Source organism: Molossus molossus, unplaced genomic scaffold (genome assembly GCF_014108415.1).
Source record: "Molossus molossus isolate mMolMol1 unplaced genomic scaffold, mMolMol1.p scaffold_m16_p_20, whole genome shotgun sequence".
Classification (NCBI taxonomy): domain Eukaryota; kingdom Metazoa; phylum Chordata; class Mammalia; order Chiroptera; family Molossidae; genus Molossus; species Molossus molossus.
In genome coordinates this window covers 53,032,460-53,058,199 of record NW_023425356.1, presented here as the reverse complement: position 1 = coordinate 53,058,199, position 25,740 = coordinate 53,032,460, and the positions used below count along the sequence as shown (strand labels likewise).

Genomic DNA, 25,740 nt, shown 5'->3' with positions numbered 1-25,740 from the left:
GGGGGCAGGGCGCAGGCTGGCTTCTCACACCTCCCGGCTGCGGAGGGCCAGGAACAGGTCAACGCCCCGCGCGAGGACAGCAGCCCTTCAGGGCTCAGCCCGCGGGCTCCGAGCTGGCGCCGTGCGGACATCGGGCGGGGGGCAGCCCGACCCTCAGACACGGGCCTGTCCCCACTGCTGCCCGGCCCTGGTCCGTTCCCAGGTCTGAGTCCACTCTTCTAGGTGTGGACGGAGCGCCCTGCACGCACACCCCAGCCGGAAGCAGCTGGGGTGGGGTCACAGCCGCTGCTCGGGCACCTCAGCCAGACGGGCCATTTCAGCGGGAAGCACGGGGCGTTCGAACAGAACGAGGTTTCAAACGAGGGACCCAGCTGTCGACCCGGGATATGTGGGTTTAATCCCAACCTCCTGCGCAGGGCCGGTTTCGGGGTCTTTCTCCATATGCGCATGGAGACATATATACATATTTTTCACATACGTGGATGTGACCACTTAGCAAAAGCAGTCCGCTGTCACTCAGAGGAGGTTGACGGAAACGTCGTCTTCTGAGTCATCTTTGGAAGGGACGTGAAATGGGGGGAGCAGACGTGTGTCCCTCTCGCCCAGCCAGGGGCTCCGGGCCACCAGCTCATGTGGCTGAAGACACAGCCGTGAGGTGTCACCCGACTGCCTTGCTGGTCGACAACCAAGACAGGGGCTTCGGGCTGAGGCCCCAGCTCCCCACATGCCGGAGAGCCTCCGATTCTGAGTGGACTCCAGCCCCGGCCAAGGCAGGGAGGAGAGCGACCCTGGCCTGCAGGGCGACCGCCTCTCACCCCCCGTGGGCCTGCGGACTCTGAGTTAACCCTCGATGGGTCCCGGGGCGGGGGGAGGCTGAGGTTACCGTGCGTCATTACTTTGCTTTGGCCCCTCAGATGCTTCTGAATGTGACTTGGATTTGTAGCTTACGTCACCCTGTCGTTGGGGGAAACCCCGTGGCCCCTGATTGACTCCCTTTTCTAACGGTGTCTCCCTCTGTCACCCCTGGATGGCCCTCGTCCTGCCCTGCGACCAGGCAGGATGGGAGGCGCGTTGCGTGTGCACTGCAGATGCTGAGTGTCCCCAAGCCGGAAGCTGGGTGCACTGCATTCTGCAGAAGATGTGCTAGTGTTGACCTTGAGCCGACCTTCATTACCGTGGCCCGAATGGAGCAGTTGTGAAGAACCGGGTGAGGGATGAGCTGCTTCCTTACCGAGGGGGTTCAGGTCCTGCCGCTGCCGTCAGCCCCCTTCCTTCCGCCCATGCCCGTCACTGTCCCCGCTCGCCAGCCCCCTCCTGGCAGCTCAGGCTGGTGCCAGGAGCGTGACCCCGGATGACCGGGCATGAGTCATCGGTGGACGCCGGGGCTGATGTAACCCCCTCCAAGCCAATTCGTTTTTTAAAAAGACTATCCAAGGTCTACTCCAGAAGACTGACGTCAGGGCCAGGGGATGAGGAGGTTCTCGGGGTGCGTGGAGCAGTCCTAGAGCAGAAAGGGGGTCTGTGTCTGTTCATAGGCGTCCGATCCGCTCTCCCTGTCACAAGTGGACTTCAGGACCCTCTGCGCACCCCCCACATCACTCTGTGTCGGTAACGAGACCTGCCCGGTTGCAGAGATCACAAGTGGCTGACCACGGACGTTCACCTCACTGGGAACCCAGCTTGTCCCCAGTAGCCCCCTGGACCACTCCCTCAGCCTGACTGGTGGGCCTTTTGTCCACCAGTGACCACAGTGTGCTGGGGCCCTGCCTGGCCGCATTGCCCGGTGTCCTGCAGGGCCGCACTGTGCCGAGCTGCCCGGTGGGCCCACCATGTTCCGGGCATGTCTGCATGTGTGAACCTGTGTGCATGCGTGCATGTGTGTGTGTGTGCGCAAGTCTGTATATGTGTGCATGGGTGTGAGTGTGCATGTGTATGTATGCATGTGTGAACCTGTGTGCATGAGTGTGTGTGTGTGCAAGTCTGTATATGTGTGCATGAGTGTGTGCGCGAGTGTACATGTGTGTGCATGAGTGTGTGCATGCATGTGAGTGTACATGAGTGTGCATGTGTGTGCACGAATGCGTGTGTGTGTGTGTGCATGTCGGGGGAGTGGCAGTGTCCAGCCTCCACCTCTGTCTCCTGGCAGCCAAGCCTGAACCACAGCAGGAGGCCCGGCGGCGGCTCCCCAGAGACAGACTCTCAGCTCCGAGCTCTCCCGTGTCCCTGCCCATGTCCCTGTGCCCTGGCCCTCGTCTGTCCGTCGTCTGCACAGGCATTTGTCCAGAACACACGCCCTCTGCACGCGGCAACTTCTAGTCTTTCTGCCTTTTCTCTTAAACAGCTTTTTTAAAGCCCCAGGAGACCCTTAAAAAGAGAAAGAGAGGCCGTAGACGGAGACTGTGCTGGGAGCCCACGCGAGCACGGCTGAGTCGGGACCCGGGCCCGTGGGGACACACTGTTTTTATTTTGGGTCATATTTCTTCGGTATTTATCGCTTCTGTTAAACACGGTGCACGTGACAGCGTGTCGCTCCCTGACAGGCAGAGCAGAAGCCGAAAGTGGAGCCGTCTGGGGCCAGGGCGAGGCGTCTTCCTAGCGGCCTTCACGCTGAAGGGGAGAACCGCCCGTGCCCCTGCGCCCCTGCGCCCCTGCGCCCCTGCGCCCCTGCGCAGGCCCAGGCTGGGCGGACGGGAGGGCGTGGGCTGCGGAAGCCCAGGTTCCAGCAAGGGAGCAGAGCTGAGTTCGTGTGTGGGCCCAGGCACAGGAGCCCCACTGGTCCCGAGAGCTCAGGGAGCCCCTGGGTCGCCTCCTCCGTCCCGTGATTGCTTCTACCCAAAGGTCAGCCACGAGGCCCCTTCGGGACGGACGGCCGCTTGGCGGGAAGGTGGCGTGGACCAGCACCTCGGCTCTGCGGTGCTCCCCAGCAGGGACGCCACGCCTCACGGCTCTGCCCGCCCAGGGCTCTGCCGGCAGACCTCGTGCTTGGAGCCAGGCCTTCATTTTAAGAGCCTGCAGTTTCAGATCCCAGCTCGGCCGGCGGCACCGTGGGCGCGTCCGACGAGCCCCTGTCCAGTGTGCCTGTCGGGGGGCCTAGCAGAGTCGGTGCGGGAGGTGAATGTGAGGGGCTGTGGGTGTGTTCATGAAACCCCCAGCAGGTTCGGGCGAAGGCAGTGGCCCACTTTGCAGGTGGTACCAACTCGCTGGGGTGCGGAGACTGATGCTGTCAGTTAGCAGGGTCCGTGTCGATTTGGAACATTCCAGAAGAAACTGGACCTGTGTTTGGACGGTGGCCCTGAGCAACGCTGCCCACCCCCGCCTGCCCACCTTACACTCAGGGGGGCCACCTGCACACTGAGGAGGGGACGCTAGAATGACTGGGACACTGGTGAAGTTGGGGAGGCCCTGGCCGGCCCCCGCGGTGACCTGGCAGAACTTGGCATTCGGGCAGTCTGAGCGTACCCCGGCCAGGCAGAGGGCGAGGACCTGCCCACTCCCACCAGGCGGGGTTGTGCCCAGTGCCTGACTTCCCAGGTGTGACACATCCAGTGTGACTGCCCCTTGTGGACCAAAACGAGGTCCGTTCGGGTCGGCTGACCCACGCCGAGGCGGCCGCCCTCATGCGGCCGGTGGCTTCGTTCCCGAGCGCGTCGGGGCGCAGCCCTTTGCTCGGCCGCCAAGTGCTGGGATTGTGTCGGTTGCATTTTGGCTTGAACGCTGAGCTCCCTCCGAGGGCCTCCGGCCCGCGCGGCTCCTGAGCAGAGCGCCTTGCTCCCCTGACCCCGCCCACTGTTACCTCCGACTCCGGCACGCGGACGGGGACACAGAACGGGCGCCCCGCTCGCCCCCATCCCCTCGTGCACACGGGCACCTGTGTGTCTCTCACGTGTCTACCATCACCCTGCAGTCTGTTCCCTTGTTGTGGAAATTAGTTCTCACTCGGTTGTTCACGAACTTGGCAGTTTGGTCTCGAGTTTCCTGTCGAGACCGTGCAGGTGACAGTCCCCACTGTGGGTCCCCACATGCCGTGTTTGATGTGGGGAGTGCTTGGGGGAGGGGGCCTTGAGGACGAAGATGGTGAGGGTCGGCTGGGACTGGGGACAGGGGTCCAGGCCACCATCTCAGAGCCCTGACCCACGCCCCATGCCCACCCTTTTTCACACCAGTCACCTGCAGAGGGGACTCCTGGTGTCACCCCGAGACACCACTAAATGTGCTGGGGGGATGGGGCATTGGAAAGGCAGGTACTAGAGACTCCTGAGAGGGGGTTTACTGAAGAGAAGTGTCGGGGGGGCCTGGGAGTATTAGGGGGGCTGGGAGCGGTGCGGGGGTATGGGGGGGGGCAGGAGTGGCGAGCAGGTGAGCCGAGTTCGTGCAGGGCCCTGGCCTCCAGAGGGGCCGGAAGTGCTTCCCAGGTCCCCACGATCATGCAAGCTGCTTCCTCAGATGCTCTGTCCACTTTGGGACCCTGGACAGGAGGGCGGGAGAGAGGCGAGGTGGACGAGGAATTTCAAAGGGGCCTGTTATTTCTTCTTGACAAGAGGAGGCGGGTGGGCCCCAAACTGTAGAGGGGCCGTGGCGATGATGCCAAGTCAGCCCAGCAGAGCACAGTATGAACCTAAAACCTCCTCCTTCGGGAAGAAGTGGGCAGGGTCCTCGGGGCGGGTGGGGGACGTTCAGAGGCTGAGTCGTCTCCTCTCCTGGGATTTGCCGGACCCCAGGAGGGATGACACGTCCCGCCCAGAGACGGGAACGCGGCTGCTCCGTGGGGAGGGTGGGCGCAGCCACGTCGAGGGGCGGGGGGGCCTCCTAGTTTCTGGACTTGGGTTCCCGAGGCCAGCACACGTTCCTTAGCGGTTTCCAGGCCCTGTGCGGTGCACCCAGCAGGTCGAGGCCGCCGCCGTGGGGAGAGGCCGTGGGCTCTGTGCCACAGACGCCGCTGAGGTCGCTGCTGTGGCCAGTTGAGGAGGATGTCGCCCTTGGTTACGATTTGGGGCTGTTATGTTTTTGATGGACCCGGAACACGTGTTCTGATGCAGGGACTTAAAGACTTTCTCCAAGGCCCAGAAGGAGTAGATTTTCTTCCCCTGAAACCAGACCCTGTGTCGCCACGGCCACCGCCCAGGGTGATCACAGCCTCGTTCCTGTGCCTCCCTGTGGGGGCCCACGTGTGCCGGGGACCACAGGCCGCAGGAGCGTCCCTCAGGCTGTGGCTGAAGCTAATCCCCCCGAGAGGGCAGAGGCCTGTTCTGTTTGATGCTGATTACGGTCGGGCGTGTGCTGCACGGCCAACCGGACCGGTTCACGGCACCGAGGACGCCGGCCCCGGGGTCCGGCCCGTGGGGCTGCAGCTCGGACCAGGAGGCGAGAAGTGGGGTCTTGATCTCAGCTGTGCCCCCGGCCTCTGCGCAGCCGCCAGCTGTTCCCTCCCCCGTTAGTGGAAGGAGCCGTCGGGACGCCAGGAGCCCGAGACTTGCCCGGACCCCTGCGGGGGTCACCGAGGGCAGGCCCGGCCCCAGACTGCACGTTCTGCCTGAGGAGGGCTTTCTTGCCCTCTCCCCACCCCGCACCCCGAACGCTCCGTCCTTCCACCTTCCAAAGGAGACCAGGTCTCCCGAGCTCAGCAATCTCGGGATTGATGAATTGTCCCCCAGGGAAATCTCTTTTCCTTCCGAACTTAATTCATGCTGCTGAGAACAATCCGGGGGCCACGCAGAGGGTGTCGCCCCGAGACGGCTGTGGATGGACTGCGCAGCCGCGAGCCTGGTTCGAGCGACAAGCCTTCTGCGATGTGCGAGGGGCCTTCTCGTCCTCGGGGGGAAGGGGTGTGAACCCAGGAGGTCCGCGTGCCGCCGTAGTGCGGCCTGAGCTTCCGGACTCACAGCTGGACCCCAGGGGCACACATCGTGGGTTCTGTGTGTGTGTGTGTGAGTCTGTATGAGAGTGTGTGTGAGTGTTGTGAGCATGTGTGTGTGTGTGAATGTGAGAGCGTGTGAGAGTGTGTGACTGTGTGAGTGTGAGTGTGTGTCTGGGTGTGTGTGTGAGCATGTGAGCGTGTGTGTGACTGTGTGTGACTGTGTGTGTGTGTGAATGTGAGAGCGTGTGAGAGTGTGTGTGTGATTGTGTGTGTGGAGGGTGTGAATGTGAGAGTGTGTGAGAGAGTGTGTGTCTGGGTGTGTGACTGTGTGTATGGGGGGGTGTGAACGTGTGAGCGTGTATGACTGTGTGTGAGTGTGTGTGAGTGTGTGTGAGTGTGTGTGACTGTGTATGTGACTGTGTGACTGTGTGTGTGGGTGTGTCTGGGTGTGTGTGTGAGCATGTGTGTGTGTGACTGTGTGTGAGCGTGTGTGACTGTGAGTGTGTGTGAGCGTGTGTGACTGTGTGAGTGTGTGAGTGTGTGTGTGTGACTGTGTGTGAGCGTGTGTGACTGTGTGAGTGTGTGTGAGTGTGTGTGTGCTGGCCTGTGGGGGTGGAGGAGCAAACGGGCAGGGCCCCTTCTCTCTTCTACACGTGGACTCGGGGAGCGCTCGGCTCTGCGAGAACGCTGTCCGGGGACCCACAGCCCGAAGTTCCCCTGAGCGTCGGAAGTGCTCTCAGAGCTTTTGGAGTCAGAAGTGACCAGTGGTGCCGCCTCCCCGACTCCGACCCGGAGCTGAGCTCGGCGTTTTCTCTCAGGACGTGAGCGCGGACTGACCGTCGTCCTTTGAGAGTCCAGGGTCCTCCGAGCGCAGAGCCACACGGACAGCAACAAGCGGAGGGGAGTAAGAAAACCTGCTTCGCCCTGGCTGGTCTTGCTCAGCGGTCAGAGCGTCGGCCCGTGGACCAAAGAGTCGCGGGTTCGATTCTGGCCAAGGGCACGAACCTCGGTTGCGGTTTGTCCCCCGCCCTGGTCGGGTCGTGCGGGAGGCAACCAGTCGATGTGGCTCGATCACATCGATGTTTCTCTCTCCCTCCCTCCCACTTTATCTGAAGATAAATAGAAAAATATCCTCGTGTGAGGATAAAACGAAAAACCCTGCTTCTTGTTCCTGTCATAATTCTTTCCACCCATCACCGACGAAAGGGTCACGGTCTCCCCTCTGCTGCGTTGCTGCCCTGAGCTCGGGGACCCGCAGCCGTGTGCACCTGTCTGAGTAGAACCTCCGGGTCTACAGATCAGCGGGTCCTGGTCCGGTTAAATCTCTAGGTCTACACTGGGCTCAGGTCCCAGGTGTCTCCTACGGAGGGAAGACATGTGCCTACACTGGTTAGCGTGGGTGCATAGAACTCTGAGGTTAATTTCCTGTCCCGCCGTGGTGCACACCGGTTCACGTGGGTGCACACCGGTTTGCGTGGGTGCACAGAACTCCGAGGGTTATTTCCCGTCCCGCCGTGGTGCACACCAGTTAACGTGGGTGCACAGAACTCTGAGGGTTTATTTCCTGTCCCGCCGTGGTGCACACCGGCTCGTGTGGGTGCACAGAACTCAGGGTTATTTCCCGTCCCGCCGTGGTGCACACCGGTACGCGTGGGTGCACAGAACTCAGGGTTATTTCCCATCCCACCATGGTGCCGTCACATATCTGGGGTCCTGTGAGGAGGAGGCGAGGCCCACTGACTCTGTGACCTGTTCAGTGTTTTGTAGGCAGAGGGTACATGGTGGGGACAGGAAGGCCCTTCTGTCACTGGGAAACTTCAAATACCTTCTCCCCTTCCCGTGAGCCCCGATGTCATTTGGGGAGCACACGAAGGCAGAGAGGTGGCCCCAGAGTCCTGGTTTTAGAACAGGGGGCAGAACCTGGGCTCAGCGAGGCTCCCGTGTGAGGCTGAACCTAAACCAAGGCTGGGCCCCGGCCGGTGGCTCTGTGGGCCGAGCATCGCCTGATGCTCCCCGGTTTCGGCTCCTCCCCCATCAGGGCCGTAAACGAGCACAACAGCTCCTCTCAGTCAGTCAACCATCAGTCAGTCGGTCGGTGGAGATGAAACCGGGGGATTACGCCAGCAACCCGACGCCATTCGTCACCAAACAGCCGCGACACAGCGACAGGACCTTCGCCAGAAGTCAGGACCAGTCCGCTCTTCAGTGTCTCCGCAGCGGCACCTCCAGACAGCTCGGTGTGCGGGCGATTCTGCGACTCGGGGTTCGCTCTGAGACAGGGTGGGGCAGAGGGTTGAAGCGGAGAAGCCGCCTTGTGTGGTCAGTAGTTTTGGGGGGCTGGTTCCGGAGAGAGCAGGAAGTTCTGCGGAAGGAAGCGGCCTCTGCGCTCACCTCGGCCTCCAGCGGTGGGGTTTGCCAGGTGGGGTTTGCCAGCTGCCGCTGCAGCCCCGTGACCTGGCTCAGCCCCGTGCCCTCCCAGGGGCGCGTCCCCCCGGCTCCCAGCCTGCGAGCCGGAGGCGCTGAGACGGGAGAGCCCGAGTGGGGGTCTGCTGCACGGCCAACGGGGTGCCCCCGGCCCTGCTCCCCGGTGCCTGGAGCCCGCGTCTGAAGGAAGGTGCATACACCACAGTCTCCACCCGAGAATCAGAGCAAATGAGCTCATTTTTGACCAATTTCACATAAAGTTTAATTTCCACACAAGAAAACAGCGTCGCCCCGCAGTCCCGACCCCTGTCGGGTTTACTTGGCGTCATGAGCCCGTGACCCCCGCCCCCGTGGTTCTCCAAACAAACCTGCCTCATTTCTGGTCCCGTCTCCCCAGTGGGCGTGTGGGACCCAGCAGAGAGACTGCGTGTTTGCTGCGTGAACGTGACCGGGACACGGCCGGGGAGGGCGTGCCCGGCCCCGGAGAGGTCTGTTCTCGCCGCGCCGAAGGGAAGGCTGTCGCTGAGCAGTGGGCAGACCGGCCAGCCGAGCCAGGCGGGGCGCAGCAGCAGCGTGGCACAGAGGGAACGCGAGTGGGCACTAAGGTGACCTCCAGCCACCTGTTCCTGCTGTGGCCTCCTCCATCCTGCAGGACCAAGTGGCCTCCAGAAGACCGCGTGGGCTGGGAGACGCCGCTCCTCAGTGGAGGAGGGGACAGGACACGTCCCGATAAGCCCAGTAAGAACCCCAGTAAGTAAGGCCCAGCCTCAGGGGCAGGTCTTCAGAGGAAAATGAAGGCGACCTGTCCCCTCTCTCTGTCGACTTGATGTGTTCAGCCAGCACCCCTGGGGGTGACTGCCTCCTGATGGTGGTGGTCATGGTGCCCACCAAGTCCCCACGGGGGCGCCCCCTGCGGGAGAGTCTTGCGGGGGCCCCAGTGCTGCCGCCAGGAGCCCTTCCTTCTGATCCTGCCAGGAGGGGGTCCCGTGACCCCACGCCTGCGGCTGGCACCCCGAGAGCATGTTCTGTTCACTCAGCTTGGTCGTCCACTGGAAGCCGGCTCTCTCCGAGCATCCCCTGGAAACTAGATGGGGTTTGGGGAGCCTGCTCCGGATGGAATTGGAACAAGTTGGAGAAAACATGAGCCCGCCCGATGGGCAGGTGTCTCTGCATTCGGGCTCCAGCCCGTGGGCGGCGCCGGGCTCCAGGGAGGACACCCAGGAGCTCGGGGCAGCCGCTTCTCCGTTCCCAGGAAGACCGGAAACAGCGGCCTGCGGATCCTTCCCGGAGCAGAAAGACCCACCCCCACTCAGCGCCCTGGAGCGGAGGCTGGGAGGGACCACAGGGGGCTGGGGCTGCGGGGCTCTCACACCGGCGCCCCCTGCACGCCCCCCACGCACCGGGCTGTCGCCTGGGGTGCCGGTCTAGACACGCTCACCCGGTTCCGCACCCCACCTTCCCCAGCTGTCAAAGGCTGGGTGCTTGCAGAGGCGCTCGGACACCCTGGAAGCACTGAGGCCTCCAGGCTCTGCTGCCCCAGCTCCTGCCGCTCCCGCCTGAGGACGCGCCGCGACGCACAGAGGCAAGGTGCGGGCTCTGTGGCTTCTGTCCCGCGCGGCGATGGAGCGTCAGCAGGCTGCCCCCGAAGGGCCCCGGTGACCTCGTGGGAGGCGACTGGCTGGGTCACAGGTGTTGTTTGTGGTCATGGAAGAGAGCGAGCTCATTGGCGCGAATTGTGAAATGGACCTGGGTGCCCAGAAATAGACCTGGTGCCCTTGAGCTGGAGTCTCCACACCGGGGAGAAGGGACAGGTGGCGTCTTCTCGGCGGTGTGTGGGGACCTCTCCCCCCCCCCCCCCCCCCGTGTCCCTCTCCCAAGCCTCAGAACCGGACAGACTACGCGGGCTGGTGAGCATCCAAACATTACCTCACCGGAGCGAGCGGACGTGTCCCAGCAAAGCTGAGTGCCCGGGACGGGCTCCCCGCCTGCAGCTCTTGGCTGGAAGGGAGCTCACACGTCCGCTTCTGTCTGCCCGGGTCCCTGGTCAGTCCACCTCGGCGCCTGCAGGTCCCCACAGAGTCCTCTCCCGGCCGGGTTCGTGCAGCCGCCCCAGCCTGGCTTCCCCTCGAGGCTTCACTGGCCGCCCAACACCCCGCCTCTCCCCAGCCCTCAAGGCTCCTCCTGTCTCTCCCAAACCCTCTCTGTTTTCAGGAAGAAATTCTTCCTGTGCTGCTCGGGATTCTGTGTGACATGCCTCCTACTAACTTCTTCCGTAGCCAGCCAGCACCCAGTCACTCTGCCTTCTAGCTTCCTCCCCCATTCCCCCTCCCTCTCTCCCTCCCTCCCTCTCCCCTTCCTCTCCCCTCCCCCCTCCCTCCCTCCCTCCCCCTCCCCCTCCCTCCCTCCCTCTCCCCTCCCCACCTCTCTCTCCCTCTCCCCTCTCTCCCCCCTTTCTCCCCCCTCCCTCCCTCTCCTTCTCTCCCCCTCCCTCCCCTTTCCTTCCTATAGCTTGCATCAGCTCGGATTGGTTAAGCTAACCCAAAACAAGACAAAAACCCTCCCCAAACCCCCAAAGAACTTAGCTTAAACAAACACGAGTCCGTTCCTCTCAGTTTCATATAGTGCAGAGGCAGCCATGTGGCTGGGCTCTAGGGTCTGAGAACTTCTGTCGGGTTTTTCTCCCTCGGTGGCCTCCGTTCCCCAGGCCAACTCATGGTCCAGAGTGGTTGCTAGAGCCCCGGCCATTGTATTCACCTTCCAGTTGGCAGAAGATTAGGAGACAGGGGTAAGAAAGGTAATCTTTCATTTGGACTTTGCTAGGAGCTTTATGTCTAACTTCCATTCATTGATCTCTGACCAGAATTTTGTCACAAGAGTTCTGACCACATCTAGCTGCAAGGGAAGCATGACAGTGTCTCTCCTCCCAATGGCCACGGCCAAAAACCAGGGCTCTGTTAGTCTACAGACAGGGATGTGTTGGAAAAAAACCAACAGATCAACCTTTTTCTTCGTCTTTGTGCTGACCCCCCCCCCCCCCACGTCCCAGGCAGGAGAGGAGACACAGTCTCCACCCCGCAGCTCAGCGTAAATATTAGCGAGTGAAATAACCGTGTCACCGTCAACATGGGGTTCGGTGCGTCCTTCTTGCCTTGTTCGTGGAAAGCAATGCTCGTCCTTTTTCTCCCACCTTTGACTTTCCACCCCTTCCTCACCGCTAGGTCTGAGCAGAGGCTCGCCTCTCCTCCGGTTATAATTTATTTATTTTCTAATGGAGACTTGAAAGCAGCTATTAGAGATGACTTGCAGGCCAGCTTGTCTGACACAAGGTGAGATGGTTTCCACGCTAAGTGGTTCCCAGCAGGGCCCCTCGGCTTCCAGGACGCGTGGTCCCAGGCGATCTCCGCCAGGTCGGAGGGGTGGGCGCTCCGGCTGGGGGGACTGGCCTGGAGCCCTGCTGGGCAGGAGGTGCCCCAGGCCGGAGGCCGTGCGCTCTGGGGAAGGGGAGCCGGGAGGGCCCGGAGGAGAGGAGATGGGGAAGAAGCCGTTGGAAATGTCCTCCGTCAGCCCGGGCTCCCAGCCTCCATAGGAGGACCGGGCCTGGGATCCCAGACCCCCGCACAGACATAGAACTCAACTCGGCACCTCTCTTGCGTCCCGGGGCTTCCCGCGGGGACCTTTACCAATGGGGTCGACTTAGGTTTAACCAACAGTCGAAAACCTACCGGCTACCAAGCACCGACATGTGCTTTTATGAACATAACCCGATTTAATCCTTACTGAGATTTACGATGTGGGTATGCTGTCGACTGGAACCGAGCCAAAGGGAGGCGAGGAGACGAGGCGTCTGCCCCTTGGGACACCTCTGGTGGCCAGCACCACCCCGGGCAGCCGCGGGGCGAAGTGGGAGGGGCCTGGGCGGGGAAACCTGCGGCGTCCAGAAGCCCACGCTGACCCCTCCCTGAAACCTGAGCATCCACGTCTGTCCTGCACCTGTGGCCCCAGTGACGGGTCTGTGAACCGGCTGCCTCGGGGCCTTCCTCGCGTTCACGGGGATTTAAGGAAATTCAGAGTCAGTGCAGACTGCCCCTTCCTGTCCTCCTTTCTGCTTGTCTTCTCCCTCCAGGACCGTCAGGACCTGACAGCAGGACTGAGTGTGTGTGTGTGTGCGTGTCAGTGTGTGTTTCTGTGGGGGGTGTAGGTGTCAGTGTGTGTGTGTCTGTCTCTGTGTGTGTGTCTGTGTGTGTGTGTGTCTGTGTCTCTCTGTGTGTGTCTCTGTGTATGTGTGGGTGTTAGTGTGTGTGTCTGTGTGTGTCTGTCTCTGTGAGTGTGTCTATGTCTATGTGTGTGGGTGTCAGTGTGTGTGTGTGTCTGTGTGTCTCTGTGTGTGTCTCTGTGTATGTGTGGGTGTTAGTGTGTGTGTCTGTGTGTGTCTGTCTGTCTCTGTGAGTGTGTCTATGTGTGTGGGTGTCAGTGTGTGTGTGTCTGTGTGTCTGTGTGGGTCTGTCTGTCTCTGTGAGTGTGTCTGTGTCTCTGTATGTGTGTGGGTGTCAGTGTGTGTGTGTGTGTCTGTGTCTCTGTGGGTGGGTGTAGGTGTCAGTGTGTGTGTGTCTCTGTTGGGGGGTGTCTCTGTGGGGGGTGTAGGTGTCAGTGTGTGTGTGTCTCTGTATGTGTGGGTGTTAGTGTGTGTGTGTCTCTGTGTGTCTGTCTGTCTCTGTGAGTGTGTCTGTGTCTCTGTATGTGTGTGGGTGTCAGTGTGTGTGTGTCTCTGTGTGGGGTGTAGGTGTCTGTGTGTGTGTCTGCACACACACAGCCCTAATTGCACACCCACTGAACTACCACTGAGAGAGCCGAGCCCTCGTGCTGCGTGGTCCAGGCGGAGTTTGCGGCCCAGGTTCTGGTCCGGTCCTGCCTGTGGGCTCAGTCTCTGCTCTGACCTTGGAAAACCCTCCCGCCTTTACGTGATGCGGCTCAGGGTCGAGTCCTGCACGAACACCTGAAGGGGTGCCTGGCATTTCAGGAGGCAAGCGTGCTGCACTTCCTGTAAAAGCGCAAGGACGCGCATGTCCATCGGACTCCTGCCCAGAGTCTGACCGCTGGGGGCTGGCGGGGCTGCACCCTCCCAGCTCCTCCCGGCCGTGGGTCCGGGAGCCTGGCGGGGGGACAGTGGGACACCCTGCGGGGAGGGGAGCCTGTGCCTTCACATCAAGCGGAGGGCTCGGCCAGAGAGCGTGCGGGCTCCCACCTAAGCGGCTGCCTCCCCCCACCTGGCCGCTCTCCGGGTCTCGGCCCAGGTTGGAGTCCCTGCAGTGCTGTCCACATGCAAAGACGACCTGCCTGTAGCCCGGCCTCCTGCCCACCTGGGGCTGTGGATCCGGCCGGGCACACCTGGTGCTCCCTGCCCACCTGTCCTCAGTGCAGACACAGTGCCCTCTAGTGGGCCTGCCGGGAGCTGCTCCGGCCCCCGCAGGGCTCAGGTTGGGACAGACGGCCTGTGCCAGCCCTCCCGCCCCAGATCCCGAATGTGCCTCTGCGGCTGGTGTGTTTTCTGCTTGCGAGGAGAGAAGCAAAGTGGGAACAGTGGGGATCTGAGCTGTGATGATTCTCTTACCTCGGGAGTTTCTGCAGAGTTAACCCCAGGGCCGGTGACGGTGGAAGATGCTTTGTAAAGGGCGTGACCCTTTCTGTAGAAACCCCTTACCTGCCTTGACCGGTCTTTTCCGTGAGGGGGTGGATTTTGGAGCAGGAAACTCCTCTAAGAATTATGACCCAGAGGGTGAAGTCTCCTGTTGGGGACCCCCTCCCCCGGGATAGAATCCAGGGCAATGGGTAACATTTCAGCAGCAGGCGTGCACAGACCAGACTATTCAGCCCCCAAGTGCACTGGCATAAATGGGGGGTTTGCCCTTTAAAACCTGCGTCGGGAAGAGCCGCTGGGCTCCTGGGCAGGGACACGGGGCGGGCGGATGCCGTCAGGGCCCAGGGAGCTGATGGGATGTGATGGCTGCTGGATTAGGTAGCAGCTCCGGGCGGAACTGGGTCGTGGAGGGTGTGTTAGCGTCGCCGGTGCCCTGGAGAAAGCTCGCTTCAGTCTTCGTGGTGTCCAGAGATAAAAAGACCTTTTAAATAATCATTTTGTCTCCACCTCAGCAGAGTGCCAGCCTCGAGTCGTAAATAGGGAGCACCGGCTCTGGTTAGACAGGTCCCCTTCTCGTTATGCATTTAACATGTGGGTGTTGTAGCTGGCTCCTTTCCCGTCAGTCCCACGCCCGGGTGTAGTGGGTCACAATGTGTGTGCTGGCTCCCCTGTGCCCCCCTCGCCTGCCTGTGCCCCCCTCGTCCCCCATGCCCCCTCACCCACCCGTGTCCCCCCTCACCCGCCTGTGCCCCCCTCGCCCCCCATGCCCCCTCACCCACCCATGTCCCCCCTTGCCTGTCTGTGCCCCCCTCGCCCCCCCGTGCCCCCCTTGCTCACCCGTGTCCCCCCTCACCCCCCTGTGCCCCCTAGCCCCCCCATGCCCCCTCACCCACTCGTGTCCCCCCTTGCCTGCCTGTGCCCCCCTCATCTTCCCATACCCCCCTCACCCCCATGCCCCTCTCGCCTGCCCGTGCCCCCTCACCCACCCGTGCCCAGCCCAGGGCCACTGGGTTCGGGTGCAGACCCTGCCAGGGCACAGAGGGGAGGGAACCTCTCTCTTCTCCCTGTTCCCATTCGCAGTTCACTCTGAATTTTTTACCCGAGCTGAGAACATCTGCGGTGTGGCGCCTTGTATAGCGATCCTACCAGTTTCTTACTGTCCACATGTGGAAACCAATCCTATTACATTGTAGTGGATCCTAATTTCTTTTTAAAAAGTATTTTCACAGGGCTCAGAAAGGATGAAATCTAAGTGAAATGCTAACACTTTTTTGTTGTTGTTTTAATCGTCCCTCCCTCCCCCATTAAACGGACCCTTCACACTTGAGGGTGAAGAGTCCGTGTGGACCAAGGCTTCGCACCCTGCGCCGTCCTCACCCTCCGTGGCGGGCGGGGCTCCTCCCGTGCCCCCGTCCAGCCCTAGTCATTCCCTCCCTGGTGTCATTTAAAACCCGTGCTGTGTCCAGACCAAGGAAAACGTGAATTAGATCAGTGGGCGTTTGTGTGCGTAGCTGTGCTGCCCACTGATGGTTCAGGGGAGGGAGTGTGCTGGGCCGGGCGGCTCGGGGTGGAGCGTCCCGTGCACCCGAGTGTGGGTTCGATTCCCAGCCAGGGCCCTGCCCAGCTTGTGAGTTCAAGCCCCGGTCAGGGCGCTTGTGGGAGGCAACCGATCCATGTTTCTCTCTCACCTTTTATCCTCTGCCCCGATGACCACCACTGGCCCTGGCTGGACACTGCCCCAGGCCATCCAGGGGTTTGTGCGGGCGACCCTGCAGGAATGGGGGTTTCCTTGGGCACCGCGTTGCCGGCGGGCTCTAGTCTGCCTGTTCGAAGCCCGGAGGTGAGCGTGGCTGTGTTGTCCTTCCCGTCCCGGGCAAAGCCCGTGGGCTCGCCAGATGTGCCCCCAAATCAGCGCTTGCACCCCGCCAGTCCGCGGTCACGCTTCCCTGGTTCCCGGGGAGTGGGAACCAGCCCGGCCTTCGTCACTGCCCTACCCACGTGGTTTTCACATTCCAGTGGTTTTCATTGGAAATGATTTGCAGGGCCCCCCTCAACAAAGACCTGGCTGCTGCCCCCTCGCTGGGTGTGGACGGAGGTTTATTTTGTGACCGGGTGTGCGACGTAGGAAGGGACCACCAGCTCCTTGCTGAGTGACCAGATCACTCCATCCCCTCCGGTCCAGACCCCACTCCCCGGGCGGTCGTGAGTTTCCCTAAAAGGCATCCGTCTCCTTGACCGGAGCTCCCCCATCCCTCCAGAACCCCGGCTTCTCTGAGTCCCCGACACAGTCTGCTCGAAGGGCCCACCGCTGTCGCCAACAGGGCAGCGTCCCAATCTCCGGGGACACACGCCTGCCCCAGGGCCAGCTGTCTGCTGGGTCAGCCCCCTCCGCGCGGCTCGTCCAGTGGGGCGGCCTCAGGTTTCAGACGAACTGGACCCCCGACGAGGTCACTCTGGGAATGAAACTCCAGGCTCGTCAACTGTTAGAGTCAGAGCGTGAAGCCACAAACTCTCAGAAATCTAAAATTAGACTAGAAGAAGGAAATGCTTCGCCTTCCATTAAAATTTGGCGGTTGGGGGGCGAAAGAGGAAATTATGTTGTTATAATAGATTTCTTGCAGCCTTGGAATTTCTTTAGTTGCGATAAAGTTTACATGACACACCATGTGCCGTTCTAACTGTTTTCAGAGCCGGGCTTAGTGACATCCAGGACCCTGTCATTCAGCCGTCACCACCAGCCCAGAGCTCTGTCCCCCGGAATGAGCCTCTGTCCCCATGAAACGCTCCCTGCCCACCGTCCCCCGGTCCACTCCTGCCCCGCGCACCGGCGGCCCTCGGGCCCTCGCAGGCGGAGGAGTCTCAGAACCAAGCACGCGCCCCGCACGGTCCTCCCTTCGCCAGCCCCCGGACCCCACTGCACGGCGCTCGGGAGCTCTGTGCCCAGCAACACGGCTGACGCTCCAGGCTTTATGATCTCTGCGGGTCGCCATTAACACCCCTCCTCTGTCTTCCTGCAGTTCTGAGTATCCGGGGGGCCCAGGAAGAGGAGCCCACCGACCCCCAGCTGATGCGACTGGACAACATGCTGTTGGCGGAGGGGGTGGCAGGTCCCGAGAAGGGGGGCGGCTCTGCGGCGGCGGCGGCGGCGGCGGCGGCCTCCGGAGGGGCGGGTTCGGACAACTCGGTGGAGCATTCGGACTACAGGGCCAAACTGTCGCAGATCAGACAGATCTACCACACGGAGCTGGAGAAGTACGAGCAGGTAACTGCGGGCCTCGCGGTGGGGGCGTGGGGCGCCGCGGGGTCCCGGCTCTGCCCAGAGCGGCTTTGCTGTCACACGACGTACCACGTGCCCTCTGCGCGTAGGTCTCTGGGGCCCCTGGAGTCTGGCAAACGTGGGTTCCCGTCCTGACGTTCCGCCAGCAGTCTGTGGGCCCCAGTGTCCCCCACACGCCACGTCGGAGCTGGTGCTTCGTGGCCGAGAGCTGTGGGCTTGGAGTCAGGGATGTTAGGGCCACGGAGAGAGTCAGGGATGTTAGGGCCACGGAGAGCATGGAAGGAAAGGCTGTCGGCGACGTGGCGGGTGTCGGGGTGAGCTGTTCCCTTGAGCGGGACTCCCCTCGTCTGAGACCTCCCTCCACACACTCCCACACTCACTGTGACAACCACACACTCAGTCACACACACACTGTCAATCACACTCACAGTCATAGCCATTCACACACAGTCACTATCACACACTCAGTCACAGACATTCATACACTCACACAGTCACACTCACACCCTTAATCACAGTCACACACTCACACAGCCACACGCACACCCTCATACTCAGTCACAATCACACTCATTCACACTCACACCCACTCACTCAGTCACAACCACACACTCACTCAGTCACAACCACACGCTCACACAGTCGCAATCACACACTCACACCCTCACAATCACACTCGTTCACATACTCACATAGTCACAACCACACACTCATGCACACACACTCAGTCACTACACTCACACAATCACACACATTAAAACACAGTCGCAATCACACACTCTCACAGTCACAATCATACTCATTCTCACACACTCACAAATGCACACAGTCACGCACACACTGACATACATTGGCTCAAACACACACTCATACTCACACACATATACAGTATACTTTCACACACACACAAAATACACTCACGTTGACACACACTCCACTCATCTATCTGAGCGCCCCTGTGCTGGCCCAGCGATACCACCTCTGCAGGACCCCCACCAGCCTTCCCCCACCTACTTAAGTATTTCGTGTCCGCCTCTTGGGGCGACCCGGTCCTGGTCCCACAGGTCACGTCTGTCACTGACTTGTCAGGTTCCCTTCTTTCTGGAGCCCCGAGAAGAGGGAGAGAGCAGAGGTGGACGGCCCGCCCTGCCGCCCACCTGGGACTGTCTAGGCAGAGGGCAAATGCAAACTTAACAGACAATTTCAATTTAAAATGGAAACGGGCATTTGAAAACTTAAAGCGAAGAAAGTTTCATTATTGTACTTCTGTCCACCTTTGAAATGGCTTTCTGCCAACTCCCTCTGTGATGAGATAAGGTTGCTGGGAGCCTGAGGCCACACCTGGGCCAGCAGACAGGTGGGGGCGGGGAGGGGTGTCGGAACCTCACCCCTTCCCTGCTGGGAGCCCGCGAGTTGTCACCCTCGCCCGCCTGGGCTCATGTGGGCGTGTGCAGGGCCCAGGAGATGCTGACTGGTGAGCTGGCTGACCAGGAGGGCCCGCAGCTGGACCATCACGCTGAGTCCAGTCTGCCCCCAGGACGGGACAAGTGGGAGCCGCGAGGACCTCCCCTCAGAGGTCCCCAGCGGCCTCTGGCTTCTTCCTCCTTCCCCTTCACCACCGAGCCCGCCTCTGGCACAACTACCTGGCCTGCCTGTTACCCGGGTGACTCGCGCCAAACCGCAGGGCACGAGAAGAGGCCAGAGTGCGCCCCACCCCCGCCCCGGGAAACCCACGAGGGAACGGATGCTAAGCAGGAGGAGTGAGAAGCTGGCTTTGTCCTGGGCGGAGGTGCCAGCACAGAACGGACTGTCCCCTGGATTTAACCCGTCACCCTCTGCCCTCCCCCGAAGCACGGCACAATCACATTTGTTCCCCAAGGTGGTTCTGGGGCAGGGTCCAGGACAGGTACTGTCCTCGTCTCCATTTGATCCAGGTGAGGATGGGGAGGTCAGAGGTTAGGTGATGCGTCTGGGTCACACGTCCAGTGGGGGGCTGGGTCTCCCGGGGTCCAGATTGGGACGCTCACCGGGGCGAGGCTGACTCCTCACTCAGTGTGCAGTGTGAGCCCCTCCGCAGACGCGAGGGCCGGCCTGTCCCGTCCCTTCTGGGGCCGGAGGACACGTTCCCCTCAGCATCCGCACAGGGACCGCACCTGCCATGAAGAAGGGGGGTGTCGGGAGCTGGGGCTTCAGGAAACACCCCGTCACCCCGGAGCAGATGACCCGAGTGTGGTGGGAAGGTCTGTAGGTACCATTCTCTTTTTATTCTTTATTGATTTTAGAGAGAGAGGAAGAGAGAGAGAGAGAACATCGATGAGAGAGAACATCGACTGGCCGCCTCCTGCACGCCCCCCACTGGGGGTCGGGCCCACACCCTGGGCTCGTCGCTGCGCATTGTGTTGTAGTTACAGTAGATGCAGACCGTAGGGGACGATGCCGTCCTCGCTGGTCTGAGACACGTCGCATTCGCTTCCTGGGCCCCTCCTCAGGGCGCCTTGCCGAGGACAGGGAAGGGCTGTCCTCACAGTGCCCCGTGCGTGCCCGGAGGAGAGGCCAGCGGACCCGACGGCCGCCTCTGTCCCGCGCGTGCTCTGCTCCAGGGGCAGATAACCAGGCCGTCGGTTCGCTTCCCACCTCCTCACCCCACTCGCCCCCAAAAACCTATGTCAGTCAGCCATGCGTCACCCCGAGGTCAGTAAGCAAAGCCGGCTTCGAGGGCCTTTCACAGGCGAGGAGGGAAGTCTCATGAAACGGGGTTCACACGTTTTCGGGGGTCCTCGGTCGTTGAGCGCTGACAGACAAGCCCATGGCGGCGGGAGTGGGCTCAGCCGTGTGCCGTGTTTCAGCAGACGGGGCTTGGTGGCCGCGCGGGGCCCCAGCCTTGGTAAACAGCGCTGCCGGGACGGGACGGCCGAGTCTCCGAGGCGGATCTGGGCTGCGGGGGGGAGGATTGGGGGGGGCCAGGCCCAGCAGGATGGAAGCGCGACCCCAAGTCTCGAGCGAGACTTTCCCAGAGGCCCCCGCCCCTTGCAGCTCCCAGAGGGCTTTGCGCTGACACCTGCCCTCGGCCCCCGGAAGGCGCCGTCTCCACTGTCCTGTCCCAGAAGCCGCCAGCCTGTAGGGTCCACTGACGGGCAGTCGTAACCTGGTATCCAGGGGGCGAGGGAGGCAGCCCGGCGCCAGGGCCCAGGCTGGGGCGCGGAGGGGGTGGGCCTGCGTCCGCAGAGCTCGGGCCCTGACGCTCCGTCCGGACTGGGAACCTGTGCGCTGGTGGCCGTGTCCCAGCAGCCGGCTCACCGCCGCCCCGCTGCCCCGGCCGAGCGGGAGGGGCCTGGGTACGGGGCCCTGGAAAACATCAGACTGTGTGAGTGTCTTTATTCTCCGCAGTGAAGAGCATTGATTTCAGCCGAGCCCCGGGGCTGTGCAGCGGGAGCCACTTGGCAGGGCCCCTGGAGCTGGGGCCGAGCCACTCGCTGCGCCCCAACTGCTCCCCCACCCCGAGCTCCTGGAATCCCAGCCAGCTCACGGCCCGGGTCTGCCCCCCTTTCTTCGTACAGTTGGCGTGGGGGTGGTTCGGGGAGAGTGAACTTATTATACAGTGTGTGTTTCTATGGTAACTTAGTGGAGAGCAGGCTCCAGGGACCTGATGTCCATCACTTGTCTGCAGAGGACCAGGGACCCCTTTGCTTCCACCGAGAGAGACGCTGAGGCCTGGAGACGTCTACCCGTCATATGTCGGGACCCTAAGTTACCCGTCTTTTTAAAAATGGTTTTTTTCTTTACTGATTTTAGAGAGAGAGGAAGGGAGAGGGAGAGAGAGACAGAAACATCGATGAGAGAGATCGACTGGCCGCCTCCTGCATGCCCCCCACTGGGGATCAGGCCCACACCTGGGCATGTGCCCTGACCGGGAATCGAACCGGTGACCTCTTGGTGCAGGTCGACGCCCACCCACTGAGCCACACCGGCCGGGCTAAGTTACCCACCTTTTGAAGAGATGGTGCCTGTTTGTGTGGACAGACAGACACAGTAGCTCGATTCATGCTCCCCACAGCCTTCGAGGGGGACATTGTCACCCCTTGTCACAAATAAGGGTGAAGAGGGGCAGAGGCGTAAGGGAACTTTCGAGGTCCCACCGCTGAGCGGGTCGCAGAGGTGGCCGGTGCCTCTCCTGGGCCCCAGACGCCGTGTTCCCAGGAGGGGCTTGCTCCCCCCGGGGCAGCCCTGAGCCTGGGGACTCTCCTGCTCACTGGAGGTTAGGAATGGCCACACCCACCCAGGCGAACAGGGGGCACTGAGCAGGGAAGGATCCCCCGGACTCTGCGCAGAGGCAGGTCAGAGCCAGCCTCCCGGGCCCGGGGTGGACACAGCTAAGCGGGCGCATCCCTGTGTCTCTGGCCCAGCGCACCCAAGGATCGCTCAGAGGGCGACGGTAACTGTCACGGGGACTGTGCCACTGACCGGAGGGCTCCGTGCTGCCGGAACCCACCACGTGGCGTCAACGAACGCGTCCGGTCCTTAAGATCAGGCTGGCCTCGGAGTCCAGTCCTTGGCTTCCCAGAGTGGCCTGTTGCCTTTCCCGTCGCAAACCCAATCCACTGCGGCAGCCTTGCCCGGGTTCCCCGGGACAGGGGTTCCCCGGGACAGGGGTTCCCCGGGACAGATGCGTCTTGGATGCTGAGCTGGGGAGCGGGCTCCAGGCGCTGGGGACTGTCCTTAGAAGAGAGGGCGGGTGCGCAGAGGGGTGGGTTCGGGCTCGGGGGCGGCCGAGCCCCTGGCTGGAGGAGGCAGGAAGCGAGCAGGTCCTGCTTCATGGCCGCTCTTGGCTGTGCGGCTTTGGAAAGGGTCCCGCCTCTCCGGGCCAGTCTCCTCGCCTGTGAAGTGAGGAGCTAAGCGGCGTCCCGCTCACCCCGGAGCTGATCTTGGTCGTCCTGCGAGGTTCCTGTCCGCAGGGCGGCCCCTGGGTCCTCTGGGTCGCGAGGCCTCTAGGCAGAGGGGAGGCCAGCACAGGTTCTGATAACGAACGAGTAGAAGTGGGTCCCGGGAGGCTCAGGCGCCCAGGCCCTGCTCCCGCAGACGTAACGGCCGGGGCGGGCCCTGCGCCTGGGGGTGAAGGCGTGTGACCTGTCATGTCCGGTCTTTTACAGGAGCAAAGTCATGAAAAAAAAAAAGATTCAGAATTTCCCTCCCTCTCCCAACCCACACGTGGCCGGAGGGTAGCGTCCAAGGCCCAGAGAGGCCGTGACGCCGTCCGTGCCCCCGACCTGACGCCACGCCCCGCCGGCCGCTCTGTCCCCCAGGCCTGCAACGAGTTCACCACCCACGTGATGAACCTGCTCCGCGAGCAGAGCCGCACCCGGCCCATCTCCCCGAAGGAGATCGAGCGGATGGTGAGCATCATCCACCGCAAGTTCAGCTCCATCCAGATGCAGCTGAAGCAGAGCACCTGCGAGGCCGTCATGATCCTGCGCTCCCGCTTCCTGGACGCCAGGTGAGTCGCCGCGGCCCCGAGGGAGGGCCAGGGCTCGGGGCAGGGCTGCGGAACGTGGGCTGGGGTGATGCCTATGCCCGGAGCATCAGAGGCGGGACTTGTTTTCCTGCCCGGGGGGCTCCTCTCTTCTTCTGAGAGTATTTCACCGAGGGAGAAAACATCCAAGTGTTGTTCCACTTCTTACGCATTCACCGGTTGATTCCTGCGTGTGCCCTGACTGGGGTTGGAGCCCACAGCCTTTGGGGACAATGCTCCCACCAGCTGAGCTCCCGGCCAGGCAGAGACCCCCTTATTGCCCCGTCATGGCCGCACCCCACAGGCCATGACTCAGGTCCTCTGGGTCCTTCCCCACCGCACACGGGTGATGGCCACGTGCCACGCTCCCAGCGGGTTTTAGGAGAGACGAGTCGTGGTCCCTGGTGCGTACGGGAGCAAGGGGCTGCCCGACGGGCCGAGCTTCCCTCCAGGCTCGACGTCGCCACCCCGCACTGCCGCCAGGACCCCGCTGCGAGTTCAGGGAGTCCCATGGAACCCCGATGCCAAGGTCCTTACGGCAGAAACCAAGCAGAGGACGGGCCATTCGTCCTCAGCCCCCCGCCCAAAGGATTCGCCCAAATCCTTGACCTCTTGGGGGTCTCTTCTCCGGCCTGCAGGCAGGGCTGCTACGTCCTTTCTGACCGACACTCGGTCCTCGGGTAGCATCGTCCACAAAGGCAGTTCTCCACCCACTTGTCTGACGGTGATCCCCGAAACCCACAGTGCGTGTTATTACAACCTCCGGCATGTCCGGAGGTGCGCCGTGTCACGACCACGGTTTTATCAGACGCAGAGGGGCTCCCTCAGAATGGTTCACCCCTGGAATCGTGTCTTCTCTCTGCCCCCCATTGTGGTCTTCACAGTCCACAGGCCTGGCATCTCCTCGGCGCCCTCACGCAGCACGTCTGGGCCCGTGGAACCACATGGACAGCGCCAGCCAGCGTGTGTCCCCGGAGACGGGGAACAAGGTGGCTTTTCCTGCCTGGGTGTGGGACAGGCGGGGGCCGGACCCTGTGCCTCTCCCCCTGCCGGCCTGGCTTCTCTGCGGCAGGGGGGCAGCTCCGTGCAGTGACTGGTGGCCTCTGTCTGGGTCCCTCCCAGAGATGGCAGCAGCCTCTCTGCCATCCCCATGGCAACGCCCCTCGTTAAAATGCTGGAGTCGGTATTTATGTCGGCAGATCCAGGAAAAAAGAAAAGTTGGGCCCAGACCGAGTTCTTTTCAAGAAAGGAATCGGGGAGAAGGGGGAACAGAGTCCCCGTGTCACGGGCTCCTTCCTGCCCTGCCCGGGCAGCTCCGCCTCGAGGTTGGTGCCACAGCCTCCGCCTCGCCCCAGGCCCCAGGTGCCCCCGGAAGGGCAGTCCCTCCAGGGCGGCCTCTGTCCGCTGAGCCAGGTCCCCAGCGAGAACAGCCCGCCCGCAGTCCCTGTTCTGAGCGCTCACTCTGAGGGTTGGCTCGGTGTCCGTGACTGTGACCCGAAGGCCCTCCCGAGGCCGAGCAGAGAGACACGTGCGTGTTGCAGCCTCCAACTCGGGGCGGTCCCGGCGCTGCCTCCTGGCCTGCTGGGCGGGCGGACTTCAGGGAGCGGGCACCAGGTCCACGGAAGTGCAGGGACCTGGCCTAGCAACAGGACGGGCCTTTGTTAGCAGCCAGACCTGCAGATGCGAATGTCACAGCACAGGTGTTGTCTCGCCGTGTCTGTCGTCGGGAGTCGCGGAGCAGCGACTGAGACCCAATCGCACCTGAGGCCCAGCCTCCTCTCCCAGGCTGGTTCCTGTGGGCGGACGCACTTCCTGTGGCCGTAGGACTGAGGTCCCAGCTCCGCGGAGCTGCCCTCTCCCTAGACGCCGCAGCCCGGCCCGCGAGAGAATCTTGCCATTTTCACTTCGCCCGGTTCTTCGTTCCCATGGACTCAAACCAGCTGATTGTAGCCTAGTCGGAGGAGTGATGGCCGGTCGTTTCCATAGTCCCACCCACCCTCAGGGAGCGTGGGCGCTGGGGGGGAGCCTTCCGTTCTCCCAGCTGAGCCCTCACTGTCGGCCGGGGCTGTGTCACCACGGGAACAGCAGAGATGGACAGGAGCATGCATCGGTCCAGCCTCCAGGGACAGGCCTCAGATCTCCATGCCGGATGGGGTCTGGGTTAAGGGTAGGGCCAGGGTGAGGGGTCAGGCTGGGGGGCGGCATGAAGGTAGTCGGCAGCGTCTGTCTACAGGCCTGGGTGTCCTGCTCCCCTGCCGTCCCTAGGAAGCTGCAGCTATTCAGTGATGTTCGGTCCACTGCGGTGATTCTTTTAATGTTGTTTTTATTGATTTGTTTAGAGAGAGAGGAAGGGAGAGAGACATCCATCAGCTGCCTCCTGCACACCCCCTCCTGGGGATCAAACCCGCAACCTGGGCATGTGCCCTGGCCGGGAATCGAACCAGAGACCTCTCTGCCCACTGGACGACGGCTCCGTCCACTGAGCCACACCCGCTGGGCCACTTCCGTGTTTCTTCAACTCAAAACCGAGTAACCGCCTTTCTGAGCTTTTATCCGCTTGGGCTCCCTGAGCTGAGACCACTTGAAGCCAGAGGGGGAAACCAGATAGATGTCTGAGCTCCGGTACCCTAACCCTCGGAAGTGTGTTCTTTTCCCTGAGTTTCTTGAAATTCTGCAAAATCCTGATCCGGGGTTTTCCGGCCCTGGGCTGAGACAGCCACAGGAGGGTGGCGAGGGGCCTCCCACGTAGATTTGCCCGCCCGGGGAAGCCGGCCCGGCACAGGGAGAGGCGAGCTGGAACAGCGGTCTGTCCGCACGCCCAGACCCGCGTGTCCCCGGGAGGCCGCCTTGGAGCTCCGATGGGAGTCGCAAAGCGCAGGCTGTAACTGTGGTGCAAACGGCTGAGTGATGTGTGAGGCCCCCCATCAGGGCCGCCTCCGGGGTTCCGGTCCCCAGGCCCCCGACAGCTGTCCCCTGTAGGCAAAGACCAAGCCAGGGTTCTGCCAGGACCGGCCTGGGCAACAGTGCCGTTGCTCCCCCAGACC

At 62.1% G+C, this 25,740-nt stretch overlaps 1 protein-coding gene across 2 annotated transcripts in view; it reads left to right on the top strand.

Annotated features, from left to right (window-relative positions):
• The window catches only part of PBX1 (PBX homeobox 1), a 206,084-nt gene that overhangs the window by 155,197 nt on the left and 25,147 nt on the right, over positions 1-25,740 (top strand). For both annotated transcript variants that reach the window (XM_036273128.1, XM_036273129.1), the window contains exons 3-4: positions 16,931-17,175; positions 22,491-22,681. In XM_036273128.1, coding sequence (XP_036129021.1) covers positions 16,931-17,175; positions 22,491-22,681 — 436 coding nt within the window. The remainder of the gene's footprint in view (positions 1-16,930; positions 17,176-22,490; positions 22,682-25,740) is intronic.